General features: G+C 50.2%; 2 protein-coding genes and 1 long non-coding RNA gene across 3 annotated transcripts in view; 1 reads left to right on the top strand and 2 right to left on the bottom strand.

Annotated features, from left to right (window-relative positions):
- ITPR3 (inositol 1,4,5-trisphosphate receptor type 3) overlaps positions 1–5,944 on the top strand; it is a 39,578-nt gene extending 33,634 nt beyond the window's left edge. The window contains exons 50-59 of the mRNA XM_035347081.1: positions 769–894; positions 1,420–1,592; positions 1,709–1,873; positions 2,351–2,543; positions 2,968–3,063; positions 3,471–3,595; positions 3,858–4,023; positions 4,742–4,902; positions 5,355–5,516; positions 5,872–5,944. Coding sequence (XP_035202972.1) covers positions 769–894; positions 1,420–1,592; positions 1,709–1,873; positions 2,351–2,543; positions 2,968–3,063; positions 3,471–3,595; positions 3,858–4,023; positions 4,742–4,902; positions 5,355–5,516; positions 5,872–5,940 — 1,436 coding nt within the window. The 3' untranslated portion in view covers positions 5,941–5,944. The remainder of the gene's footprint in view (positions 1–768; positions 895–1,419; positions 1,593–1,708; positions 1,874–2,350; positions 2,544–2,967; positions 3,064–3,470; positions 3,596–3,857; positions 4,024–4,741; positions 4,903–5,354; positions 5,517–5,871) is intronic.
- Positions 5,945–7,724: 1,780 nt separating this feature from the next.
- On the bottom strand, positions 7,725–11,448 carry LOC118178531 (ubiquinol-cytochrome-c reductase complex assembly factor 2). Its single transcript, XM_035347135.1, has 4 exons — positions 11,269–11,448; positions 9,061–9,135; positions 8,624–8,693; positions 7,725–7,903 (listed from the first exon to the last, which is right to left on the bottom strand). The coding sequence occupies exons 1-4, from the start codon at positions 11,404–11,406 to the stop codon at positions 7,809–7,811; spliced, it is 378 nt and encodes a 125-aa protein (XP_035203026.1). The 5' UTR covers positions 11,407–11,448; the 3' UTR covers positions 7,725–7,808.
- On the bottom strand, positions 9,143–10,759 carry LOC118178533. The gene is made up of 3 exons (XR_004756178.1): positions 10,349–10,759; positions 9,702–9,830; positions 9,143–9,339 (listed from the first exon to the last, which is right to left on the bottom strand). It is a non-coding gene; the product is annotated as an uncharacterized LOC118178533 (long non-coding RNA).
- Positions 11,449–12,423: the final 975 nt, after the last annotated feature.

Genomic DNA, 12,423 nt, shown 5'->3' on the forward strand with positions numbered 1-12,423 from the left:
CCGGGGATATTTCCTCCATGCCTGTCAGTGCAATTCCTCTGAAATGCCTCCTACAGCACATTCTCTGGGACAACACCGACAGCTGTGTTCCCCTACAAAGCCTGCTCTTCATTAGTTTTCAGCTGCCTTTTCCTAAGCCAGCATCTAGCAGCTGTATTTGGGACATAAACTTGTTCCTCTGCCCCCTCCAGAGCCTAGGTGCTTTCAGGGCTGCACCAGTACGGACTCCCTGGCTTAAAATAACAGGAGCTCCGTCAACAGGAGCCGCACTGTAAATACTGCGATACAGCTAAGAGGTAGTGTAGCAGCACTGAAAACACTTGCAGATCCAGTCTAAACTATCTTAGGAATTCGGGCAGGAAACAAGCTTCCAGTATGGCTGGGAAGTTGCTGGCTGGGTCTCCTTTGGGACGGAGAATCAGGCTGAAAACACAAAGGCGCGGTTGTTTTGAAGGATGCGAGGATGTAGGAGGTGGGAGATGGGGAGGAGGGGGAGGCCAAGAACGAAGCCAATCTGATTCCAAGGTGCCAGAGCAGGTCAAAGGCCCAAGGGGACGAGAGGTGTGAGCGGTAACGATTTGAACCTGCACTCGTGTTTCAGCAGATGAGGAGGGAGATTTGTCAATGGCCTGAAGGAAGCGGGAGGGAAGGGTCCCTCCAGGCCCGCTCGCTGCCCTGAGCCGAGCCGTTTGGATGTTGGGGAGGTCAGAGCCTTCCCCAGCTGACACGAGGTTGGCTGAGATGTGTGTCTGCCTCCTCTCCCTCCAGGCATGCCGCTGATGTACTGGTTCTCCCGCAGAATGACGCTCTGGGGAAGCATTTCCTTCAACCTGGCTGTCTTCATCAACATAATCATTGCTTTCTTCTACCCCTATGTCGAAGCCACTTCCATGGGTGAGTGCCCCCTGCGTTCGCTGCTCCTCGGGGTGCTGGACAAAGGAGACCCTCGTGTGCAGGGAGCACTGGTCCCTGTGCTGGTGTTCTCCCCACCCTTTGTCTCCTCTTGACTCCCAAAGCCCCCAGGCCTTTTCTGCTGGTCCTGGCAAGGGACCGAATCAAGATTTCAGCTGCCAGCCCTCCCACGACTTCCTTCGTAGGGAACAGTCTCTTCTCCCCGGGCTGTACTTTCTCTGTTTGTAAAATGGAGGAAGTAATGACAGAATATGTACCAGCTGTCTGGAAGTCTTAATCATTTACAGTGGTTGTGAGATCTCAGATAAAGGATGCTAGAGAAGTGTATCAGTAAGGACCATCTCAGCCAGTACTAGTCTCTGCAGTCAAGCATCATTTCTGTCTTTCTTCCCTCTGATAATCAGCACGTTAGCTTTTTTCAGACACTTTGGACAGCAGCACAGCGTTGGATTGACAACGTGCATTTAACTTCATGCCACTTAGTTATTGTGGGTCTTCTCTTCCCAGGAGTGCTGGATTCCCCACTGATCTCGCTGCTCTTCTGGATTCTGATCTGCTTCTCCATCATGGCCCTGTTCACTAAGCGGTACGGTGTCCGACCGCTCCTCGTGGCCCTGATCTTGCGATCCATTTATTACTTAGGGATTGGACTCACTCTGAACATCCTGGGAGCTCTCAATGTAAGTTCTCAGCACGCTGCTAGAAAAGGAGCGTAACCTCTCACAGCACAGGAGGCCGTTCTGCATTCCCGAAGTGCAGCAGACCTCACTGCTTCCCATTTCTGCTTGTTCCCCAGCTGACCAACAAGATTGTGTTCGTAGTGAGCTTTGTGGGCAATCGTGGCACCTTCATCCGAGGCTACAAGGCCATGATCATGGATGTGGAGTTCCTCTACCATGTTGGCTACATCCTGACGAGTGTCCTGGGACTCTTCGTGCACGAGCTCTTCTACAGCATCCTGGTACAGTAAACGCAGATGTCTGGGGCACAGACACAGCCAGGCTGCCCCGTTAGAAGCTAGAAGTTTCCTGTGACATCTTCCAGGAGCTGATTGATAACGGCAGTGAGAACAATGCGGTGTGCTCTGATCTTTGCGTAGGCTGATCTTTCTGCCTTCCGACAGTATCTGTTACTGTCTCTCCCAGTCTTTTGCTATCACTCTCTTTCTAATCTCTACTGCGTACCTTATCTGGGTCAGCTGGGAGACAACGTGAGCTGGTGAGGGCAGAGGCAGGAGACGTGTCCTATTCTTGGCTCTCCTGCTGTGCATAAGTCACTTCATTCTTCTACAGTGAGATGGAAAACTTAGATGCTTTATGTGAAAGTTAGTCAACGTCTCCTGGGTGATCCAAGGTCTCGGGATAAAGGGGGTGTAGGTAGGCCAGGCATTGTCACAGAAAAGCACCCTATGGCATTTCTTTGCTCCTGGTCCTTTCAGCTGTTTGACCTGATCTACCGCGAGGAGACCTTGTTTAATGTCATCAAAAGCGTGACGCGGAACGGGCGTTCCATCCTGCTGACAGCCCTCCTGGCGCTCATCCTCGTCTACCTCTTCTCCATCGTGGGCTTCCTGTTCCTGAAGGATGACTTCATCCTGGAGGTGGACCGGCTGCCGGACAGCAAAGCCAAAGGTGCTTCAGGCCGTGCCCTCACTGGCTGCAGGGCTTGGGCCAGGCAGAGCCTGGGCCCCTTCTGCAGCTGGATCATCGCACGAGACCCTGGGAGCGTGGGGCTGAGCTCCTGGGAGCAGTGGTTTGGGGCTGGTGGAGAAGGCAGCTGCCTGCGCTGACTTAGGGACCTCCTGCTGCAGAGAACGGGGTTTGGGGGGTAGGAGTGACTGCAGGGAAGTTTATAGGAGAGGTCTTACTGCAACCTAAGCAAAAGATTCAAAACCTAGACCTAGAAGAGGCCAGGAGAATACAAATTAAGCTTTTTTATTTTTCCACATTGCTTGAATGTTTCAATGAGACGCAGTTGAAGAGCACGCCTGGACACAAGCAAAGAGCTTTGCCGGGGCAAGCTGATGCCCTGACAGGGCTGTGCTTTTACTTGCAGATGACCCCTTGGGGATGCAAAGGAACATGGAGACCTTCATGGAGTCATGCAGTGGAGACAAAATTAGCTGCTCTGCCGTGCCCACTGCCTTGGAAGGTAAGCAAGCTCATTAGAAAGCTGAGCTCTGTTAGCAGCAGAGTAGGCTGGCTGCTTTGTTTGTTTCCATCTTTGAAAAGATGCTGTAAGATTTTTCTGAGCTCGCTGACAAACAGCCCACTGTTTGGCACATATTAAGCAAGAGGCCCGCAAGCTCTGTACTGACCCTGGCATAAAAATGTTGAAATAGATTCAATTTAGTCATAAAGCAAGTGGGAGCTTTGTGAGCGCTCAGCCAAACACCTCCACTGCAAGAAGCAAGCTGGGCGAGCTGCTGGTTGGGAGATCCACACCGAGCTCCTGCTCCCAGATGGGACACTGCAACTCAGCCTGTAGCTTGGGATTCTTCTGCCCTGTGGGTGCTCTTTTTGCTTTTATTCCCCCCTGCCCTCCCTCTGGTATTCCAGAAGCAGACGCTGACCAGTGGGAACGAGCCTGCGACACGCTGCTCATGTGCATTGTCACTGTCCTGAACCACGGCCTGAGGAACGGAGGGGGTGTGGGTGACATTCTGCGCAAGCCATCGAAGGATGTGAGTTTTGGCAGCACGTCGGGCCCCTCTCTTCTGCCAAGTCCTGCTGCAGATACCGCTGTGGAGCTGCCCTTCCTCCCTGGAAACTGTGGCACTGCCAGCTTTTTCCCCTACAGCCGTCCTTCAGCGCTTCCCTCCTCTCTTCCCCACCACTCCCCAGTTATTGCTCCTCACCTTGCACCCTCAGCCTACGGCCCTTGCAGCAAAGCACGGTTGGAAAGACACACTTTTTTTTTTCTTTTTTCCCATTTGTCCATTACAGGAATCCTTGTTTCCTGCTCGGGTTGTCTACGACCTCCTCTTCTTCTTCATTGTCATTATCATTGTCCTCAACCTCATCTTTGGGGTCATCATCGACACCTTTGCTGACCTGAGGAGCGAGAAGCAAAAGAAGGAAGAAATACTGAAGACCACGTGTTTCATATGTGGTGAGTGCTCGGACCCGGCTCACTCTGCCTACAGGAATTGCCCCCACGTGGCTCCTCTCTTTTAAGGTCGATCTATGGCACGAGGGAAGGAAGGAAGTTTCAGCTGGTTTGGGTTTTCATTCGGTTCACAGCAAAACTTAAAGCTATTCACTGATGGGTCGCTGCAGAGTGAGGAGGCTTAAACAAGGACACAAACGGAGAGGGGAAATTATTCCTCCTCGCCTCCTGTTAATGAGGTGTTAAACTAAATGCCACCTTGCGGTGTTCTCGTCGCTGTGATCCCTCCTGGGACCAACACTTATCAAGTGGGGGGAAAAAATGCACCATATTACTAAGGAAATGAAGTACAGGAAAATGTTCCAGAATGCTTTCAGTCATAGGAAAGCATCCATAAAAACCAATCCAAGCTTAAATATAACTTCTTATTTTTTTCTTGTAGGATCCACTGGGTGCATTTTGTTCTTTCAGATATCCAGGCAGGAAGCATAGCTAGTAGCGCTTTAAATAGAAGCCTCCTGAATACACGACTGGGTTATTTTCCCCCTGCTTTCGATGCTTGTTACGTGCTAAATGCCAACTAATTATTAAAAGCACTTCTTGAAAGTCACACCTGGGACAGGAGGCAATTATCTGTACTTCCTTTCGCATTTGTTTGCTCGCTCACTTCTTACCTTCTCATCTCCTCTCCACCTTCTCCGTACTTGACTGCCTTTCCCAGGACTGGAACGGGACAAGTTCGACAACAAGACGGTGTCCTTTGAGGAGCATATCAAATACGAGCACAACATGTGGAACTACTTGTACTTCATAGTGCTGGTGCGAGTGAAGAACAAGACAGACTACACGGGGCCTGAGAGCTACGTGGCGCAGATGATAAAGGTACGCGTCCCCTCAGAGCAGCCATCCCAGGGAAATATTTGAGAACAGTGGGCTCGCCAAAGAAAAACAGTTTTGAGAAGGAACTTTTGCAAAATATTTAAGAATGTTGTTGTTCCTTGGTTAAATTAGGTGGTTAATTCCGCTTGGCAATCTCAGCCAACAGCACGTTGTCTGTTTGATGTTTTGTACTGTGTATTTAAGGATTGATCCAAGGGCAGAACCAGGCAGCACAGACTGTGACTTCAAGGTTGTTTCAAGGCAAAAAGGGAGGGTGAGGAAATTCAGAAAAGAAAAACTTCTGAACTTGAATCCAGATGGCTGTATGAAAAAAGGTGCAAACGGACCAGTGGTGGAAAATTTGCAAGGATACATACAAAAGGAGCCTTTGAGAATTTCTTTAGTCCCCGAGCATAGGCAGGCTTCCTGTTAAATTCCACCTGGTCTCTTTCCAGAACAAGAACCTTGACTGGTTCCCTCGGATGCGAGCCATGTCGCTGGTCAGCAATGAAGGGGAAGGGGAACAGAATGAGATCCGCAACCTTCAAGACAAACTCAATTCCACGATGAAGCTGGTGTCCCATCTCACCTCCCAGCTGAACGAGCTGAAGGAACAGGTACTAAACGCTTATAAAAACAGGAACACTTGAGGAAGGTCTGACTGTAAACCCTCCCCCTGTCCCTACCAAAATAGACAGCGAGGCAGAACAGGAGGCAGCACAGGCAAGAACAGGAGGCAGAACCAGCCCGATCCAGTGCAACTCTGGATACAAAGCAAAGGGCTCGTGTTCCTGACCCCCACAAAAGAGCTGCACTTGGGTCGTGTGCTTTTCGGTACTTCCTCACTGAACTCACAGGGTGTTCTGACAGATGCCTAAAGCAGCCTAGTCAGGCACAGACCTGAGAAGCACGCTAATGAACAGAAAAAAAACTGGTTTCCTACCTCATTTTTTGTCCTTGTTTGAACTCTAGATGACAGAGCAAAGGAAGCGCAGACAAAGGATGGGGTTTGTGGATGTCCAGAATACCATGAACCACTAAGACACAAAAAGCATCAGCTTCACCCGCCGAGGGACTGAACATATCTATCAGCTGCCGAGGCTGCTTATCCCTGGGTCCTGCGCATGGACATCGCTGCCAGAGAAAGCCGGGCCATGCGGAGGGGCTTCCAAGTCACCATTTTCCTTAGATCGCTTGTAAGCAATTCAGGAAGCAACGACCGGCGAGGATTCCTCAATACCTGGACCCACATGTTACTCCAATGCCCTCATAGGAAGATAAATTATACAAGACTTTTATTCCTCATTGCAATAACTCTTTATTTTGCAAACGTGGGGGGTTGTATCGTTATCTCCATGTGCTACATGTGGGTGGCCTCCACCTCAGGTGTAGTGTAACTAGCGGTAGGGCTGCGACATTTCACGTATTCCAGGAGCGTCGCTAGGAAAAGGTGGAACTTTGCAAACCAACCATCATCTCTGCTGTACCTGTTCCATGCCGATTCCTCTCCCTTTAAAGAGTTCCGTTCCTCACGGTGGTGCAGTAAAGAGGCGCTACGCTCGAGGATATGGATCTGAGCATTTAGCTCGCCAGATGAGGATGAGTACCTGTGCTAGTCCTACGTGGACTGGTCTTTTGTCTTGTGTGGACAAAGAATGTCTGGGCAGTAGCAGGAGACGGCAGGTTTCCAGGAGTTCACTGTGAAGGGGTGTCCTGTGGTTTAGTTTCATCTCTGGTGTAATGTTTTACTTTGTTGTTGTTGTTTGTTGTTACTTAAGAACTAAAGTGTAAATTGCCTTAACTAAATTAAAGACAAAAATCAAGTTATAATAAAAACTTAAACATGGTAAAGAAACCTCCCTTCCTGTACACTCTGGGTTGTAACAGGGCTGCTAGAAGTACGGAGCAATCCAAAGACCTGAAGCCAGAAGGTCTTACCCTAAGTGCTCCACAACCCAATGCTCCTGGTTCCAGCTGTTAAACATTAAAATGTAGTCACAGAGAAGATGAAGAATGCTACCATGAACAACTAACTACCTTGAACACCAGCTTTGTTTTCTGAAGCTTTGGATCAGAGCCTGCTGCAAAGTTTCAAATTCTTTCACTACTTGCCAGGAAAACACAGTTCAAACATAAAAAGGAGCAGCTGTTGGTGCTGCGTGGAGCCAAGCAGAGTCCTGGCACAGCGGCGTTCTAGACACACACCCTTCCCAAGCCAAGCAGTGCTGCGGCCATCCCAGCTCCACGCCTGTGCCTCTGCCTCCCAAGAATAGGGGCTGATGCAAGCACTAGAGCTTTAAAAGGGAATAAAACTAAGCCACAACAAAGGACTAAGCACACTTGAAATTTGGTTATGGCCCTGCAGAGCACACACCATAAAAACCGACCTTCATCCCTCATGTATGCAGTAACCCCTACAGAACCTTCCTGCCGTGCTGAGGGAAGCCTGTCCAGCAACACACCCGTTATACTCAAACTGCTCTCAGTTGTTTTCTGTCCTCCCAAACAGGACTTCTCCAGAGGAAAATAACTTGTGATAATTAAGGTTATCCCTCCTCACAGCTGTATTTCCACGTTACCGCCACTGCTGGCTTCCCAAGCAGATTTAAAGCGAGCGTGGTTGTACCTACGTGCTGCGGCATTTCCTGATGCTCTGCTTCTCGTAACACAAATGATCGGGTCTAACAACACAAAGCTCCTTTGACATTGATCCAATAACTTTCAGCACAGATGTGTTCAGGTATGGCCTAGATTTCCAGGAAGAAAAGAGCAGGCATTAAAAATAAAGAGCGTAAGGTGTAGGTCTGAACAAAAAATGCTGTTGCTAAGAGGAATGAATGGTTTTATTCATCGTGGCAACATACAGAGCTTTAGGAATATATACAGAGGAGATTCTGGGAGTTAGCCTATCACTTCAAGTCCTCTTCAGATTTCTTGGCGGAAAACCTTTCTCGCAATTTTTTCCATGTTCCTTTTTTCATGTCTTCCATCTGTTTCAGAATGTCTGCAAAAGGAGAAGGGAGAGGGAGATGGGGAAAGAGAAAGAAAAGCAGAAAAGCAAGAGCATGAAAGCCCTCTTATAAGCCCTTTGCCTTACATATATTTGCTTTTTTTGACTTCTCATTTTAATGAATTTCTGTTTCAGGGCCTGAGGCAAGTTTGTTTTCCCTTCCAATCAATTGTGCAGGGAGTCCCTTATCACTAACAACTGATATTCGGTTTCCACGCACTGCAGTCGAAGTTAGGAACTGGAGCAGAACAAAACTGCACTAGCTTCCTATGCTGCATTTAATAAAATGATTTGGCTGAGCACTTCTGCATTGTGGTACCCTGTTTTCTCTCAAAGTCTAATACAAGAGAAGAAACACTGAAGGGAGCCTGAACACGGTGAAACAGAAGCTGAGAATTTTCCAGCGATGTAGCAAATGTGCATTTTTTTCACACAGCTCTGGCCTCTCAGTCTCAAAGAGCCCTTGCAAACCCTCTGCTATTCCTGGCCCTTGCAAAACACAATCGCCTTTTTGTCCTGCTGGACTACTGAAAATCTCCCCAATTAAGCCTGAACTTACTCCCTGTAAACCACCCTAATAAACTTGCACAGCAGTCCAATTCAGTCCTTTAGTAACTGGTATTTAGCAGAAGTGATAAAGCCAACACAACAAAGCCTAGAATGTACTTTATCCCCTGCACTGATTTATTCCCGAATCAATCACGGTACTAATACCTGTTGCTAGAATCATCTTGCAGTCTTGCACTGTCACCCCAGTGAAGCTTGTTTCTTTCAGGCGTGGATACTTCACAAGCGAGCAGGTAGGCGAGAGAAGGAGAAAGAGAACAAGATGTTACTTGTAGGGCGCTAACACAGGTAATTATGTCACCAGATAATAGAATCCTAACTTATGTTCCGTCAAGCTCTAAGAATTCTGTTCATCCACACAAGGAACTACCATCGACATTGTTCAGACATGTCACAGAGGCCAAAACGTCTGCAGCGTTCAGACTGAAAGCCAAGAGAGACGGAAGGCACCGGGTAGCGCAGCATCCACCTGACTGCTCATCTGCCTGCTGCATTCCCAGACACCCCGCTGGGATGTGGCCCACGGCACCGACAGCCGCAGGTCCCACAAAAAGGCTGATGGTGGCTAACGCCAAAACGTTTACCTTGTTTTTGTAGTAGTTGGTGTGGATTCTGAGTAAGCTCTCATACATTTGGTCACAGGTCTCAGGGTCAGCAATCTGGAAAAGGATAAAAGTACCACACAAGTCTTATTTTAAACCTGCAGTGCAAAACCATTTCATTTTGGTTAAAAGCTCATGAAAAGACCAGCAAAGGAGCATCTTTGTTACTTTTTCAGCGCAATGCAGGGTGCCGACGACCCCTATTACGCCACTCCAGAATGCGGCGCATTTTCTTTCCCCTCCATTTCTCACCAGCTTGGCCTACGAGAATAATGAGGCCCCGAATTTCCAGAATGAACCTTGAATTCTGCTCAAAAAGGCAGGACAGATCAACTGCGAACACACAGCTGATGCGAACATCGCGGTGCGGTGTTCTGCTCACGCTTACCGGCCAGTGCTGTGAAATCTGTGAGATCTTTTGATCAAAGGCTGGTTTGGCCGCCTGCTCTATTCTAAAGGATCAAACAGGATAAGGTACTGGGATGGAAGCTATAAAATCCTGGCGAGGCTAAAAATAGTTTTTAATTGATTAGGGAAAAGCGGCATGTACGGCACTGTACAGCTTGTGAAGGGTAAATGGATTTCTATTTTGGTCTAGTAAGTTGGAAAGATTTTGCTAATACCTGAAACTCTCCTAGGTGCCTCCAACAGGTGCATCTGCCTTGCATAGCCAGCTATTTAGCAGCGTGAGTGGCACGTCGACTTGTTTTTGTATTCCACAGTGGGGCCAACTTGACCAGAACTCTGCATTGCTGCTCGATGACATCAAACATAAATGATTAAAACGGACACGAGTAAGAACAGTATGAAGAGCAGCAAGACAGAGTAAAGCCAAACAGCTCATCTGTCCTCGGGACAGTGGCTCAGGTCCAGCACAAGGCAGGCGATGCCTCCCCTGTGCAAGCCGGGAAAATGAAGGAAAGGCTCTCCTGCCACAGCAGGTAACGGCTGCTGTGGGAGAGAGGACACAGGGACAGGCAAACTGTTAAAAATAAGCACCATCACGCAGCAGGTGATCTTCAGCTTAAGGTATTTCACAGTCACATTTTAAGTGAGCCTGCTGATGTTTTAGTAATGACAGCAGAAACAGCTATTAAATAGGTAGCTGAAATAGTATTGCCTGGAAAAAAATCAGCAAATCTTACTCCATGTGAATTAAACGGGCATTAGGCTGACAAAATGTCTTTTAAGATTCTAGCGCTTTTCTCACACATTCCTCCTGCTGTCTGCCAGTACATTTCCCTTTACTGTATAAAGTCTTTATACGTACAAATTGACATCAGTGCTGCAGGCATCAATTTAGATTTTCGAGATGAGTGGCAGCTTTGGGATCTCGTAACCAATTGGTGCAGCACATTCAGCTGTCCTGGGCATATGAAAAAGCAATACGCACTTTCTGAAATGCCTGCTGCAGCTTATTCTGGTGACCAATATAGAATTAGGTGCCTATAATGGCACATCGTAGGAGAAAACGCACACCTGGAACAGTGTTTTTATGCAAAGAAAGGGCACATTTACATTCCACAGCACCACCTCCAAGCCTGTAAAGGACTGCAGCCCAAGTCAAGAGTTTGCTTCTTTTATTTCAGTATTGAAACCTGAAATCCAACACAGTTACAGCTGGAAGCCAGCTTTAAAACCACCGCATCCCAGCACTGATGGATTTTGCTGTGTACCCCACACTGTACCGTGTTATCAGCCTATCCTCACAGCAAACAACCCCCCCCGAACTCCACGACGGTCCTGACAAGTTTTCTGCATCCCACTTCCCTGATCAGGGGTTCAAAACTCACTGGAAGGGGGCACCTCACAGCACATATCACAACCGGTGCGAGGTCTCCGCGTACAGCGAAGCCTGCCCGGTGCCGGGAGGGAGGGAAGGGGAACAGCCCAGCCCCACCGCACCCCCTGCCCCTGACAGGAATCCGACGGCTCCAAAATGGCGCCGGGCCCTGAGGTGAGGCAGCGGCGGCGCAACGCGCATGCGCGCCCTCCCCCCGGTCCCCCTCAGGCTCCAAAATGGCGCCGGGCCCTGAGGAGGAGGAGCAGCGGCACACTGCGCATGCGCACCCCCCCCCGGCCCTAAGATGGCGCCGGACCTTGAGGCACAGCAGCGCAGCGCGCATGCGCGGCCCTTTCCCCATTCCCCTGCCCCACCCTCAGCTCCCCGCGGGCCGCTTCCGCCCTCACCTGCGTGTTCTCCCCCTCGCGGAAGGCCTGCGCCACTCGCTGCCGCAGGAAGATGCCCAGGTCCCGCTGCCGCTTCGTCTCCTCCACCGGCCACTCCTCGCACAGCTTCAGGAACCGCCGGTACCTGGTGGCCGCCATGGCGGCCGGGAGGGGGCGGGCACGTGATGACGGCCGCGACTACGGCGAGCGAGAAGGGCCCGGGGGGGGGGGGGGGGGGGCGCAGGCCCACCGCCACCCCCCGGCGGGGCACGGGGGGGGGGGGCAATGCGGGGGGGTTGGTGCTGCGGGCCCTGTCAGCCATGGGCGGCTGCTGTCTTAACGCCGCTTCAAGGCTCGGTTTCTGGCAGTTTCAGTGCCTAGGGAGCCCTGCCTGGTTCTCCCTGTCGTGTGGGGAGGTTGTGCACTTGCTCAGAGTCGCCTCCAGGCAGGCGGGTGGTTAAATGGTGGGTAACATCATTAACCAGGGGGGCAGGCGTGTGCTCAAATAATCATCAGGGGTGGAGAAGCCCTCCAGGATCACCTGGTCCAACCACCCCCTGCCACCACTGTCACCACTGAGCCACGTCCCCAAGCACCACGTCCAACTTCTCCCCGAACACCCCCAGGGACGGTGACCCCACCACCCCCCTGGGCAACCCGTCCCAAGGCCTGACCCAGAAATGTCTCCTCATTTCCCACCTGAACCTCCCCCGGCACAGCTCGAGGCCGTTCCCTCTGGTCCTATCCCTGGTTACCTGTGAGAGGCTGACCCCCAGCTCCCCACAGCTTCCCTTCAGGTAGCCAGCTGCTGGTGTTTCCTTTTAGACCCCTCTTTGTCCTTCACCTCTTCCAGCCCCGAGGGCCTGGTGGCAGCATCCAGCAAGAGGCTCGGCGACGCTGCAAAGGCTGAGGGAGGTCTGGATAAAGCCCTTCAGGTGGGTTGTGTCGGCCACATTCAGCACCGACCTCATGTGCAAGCATGAGCCAAGGCAACTGATGACTCAATCCTTTCACCGCTGAAGCAGAGTGTTTGTGGCTTTTTTTCTTTATAGTCATTGCAGTTTGTGGGCAAGAAATATGCAATACTGTGAACAGCATTCAGTAAATAATCAGGTCTTCCCAAATCCACTTCAGGCCAAGTAAAATATGCAATTGGGCCAGATGACTTAAATTTTC

Source organism: Oxyura jamaicensis, chromosome 26 (assembly GCF_011077185.1).
Source record: "Oxyura jamaicensis isolate SHBP4307 breed ruddy duck chromosome 26, BPBGC_Ojam_1.0, whole genome shotgun sequence".
Lineage (NCBI taxonomy): Eukaryota > Metazoa > Chordata > Aves > Anseriformes > Anatidae > Oxyura > Oxyura jamaicensis.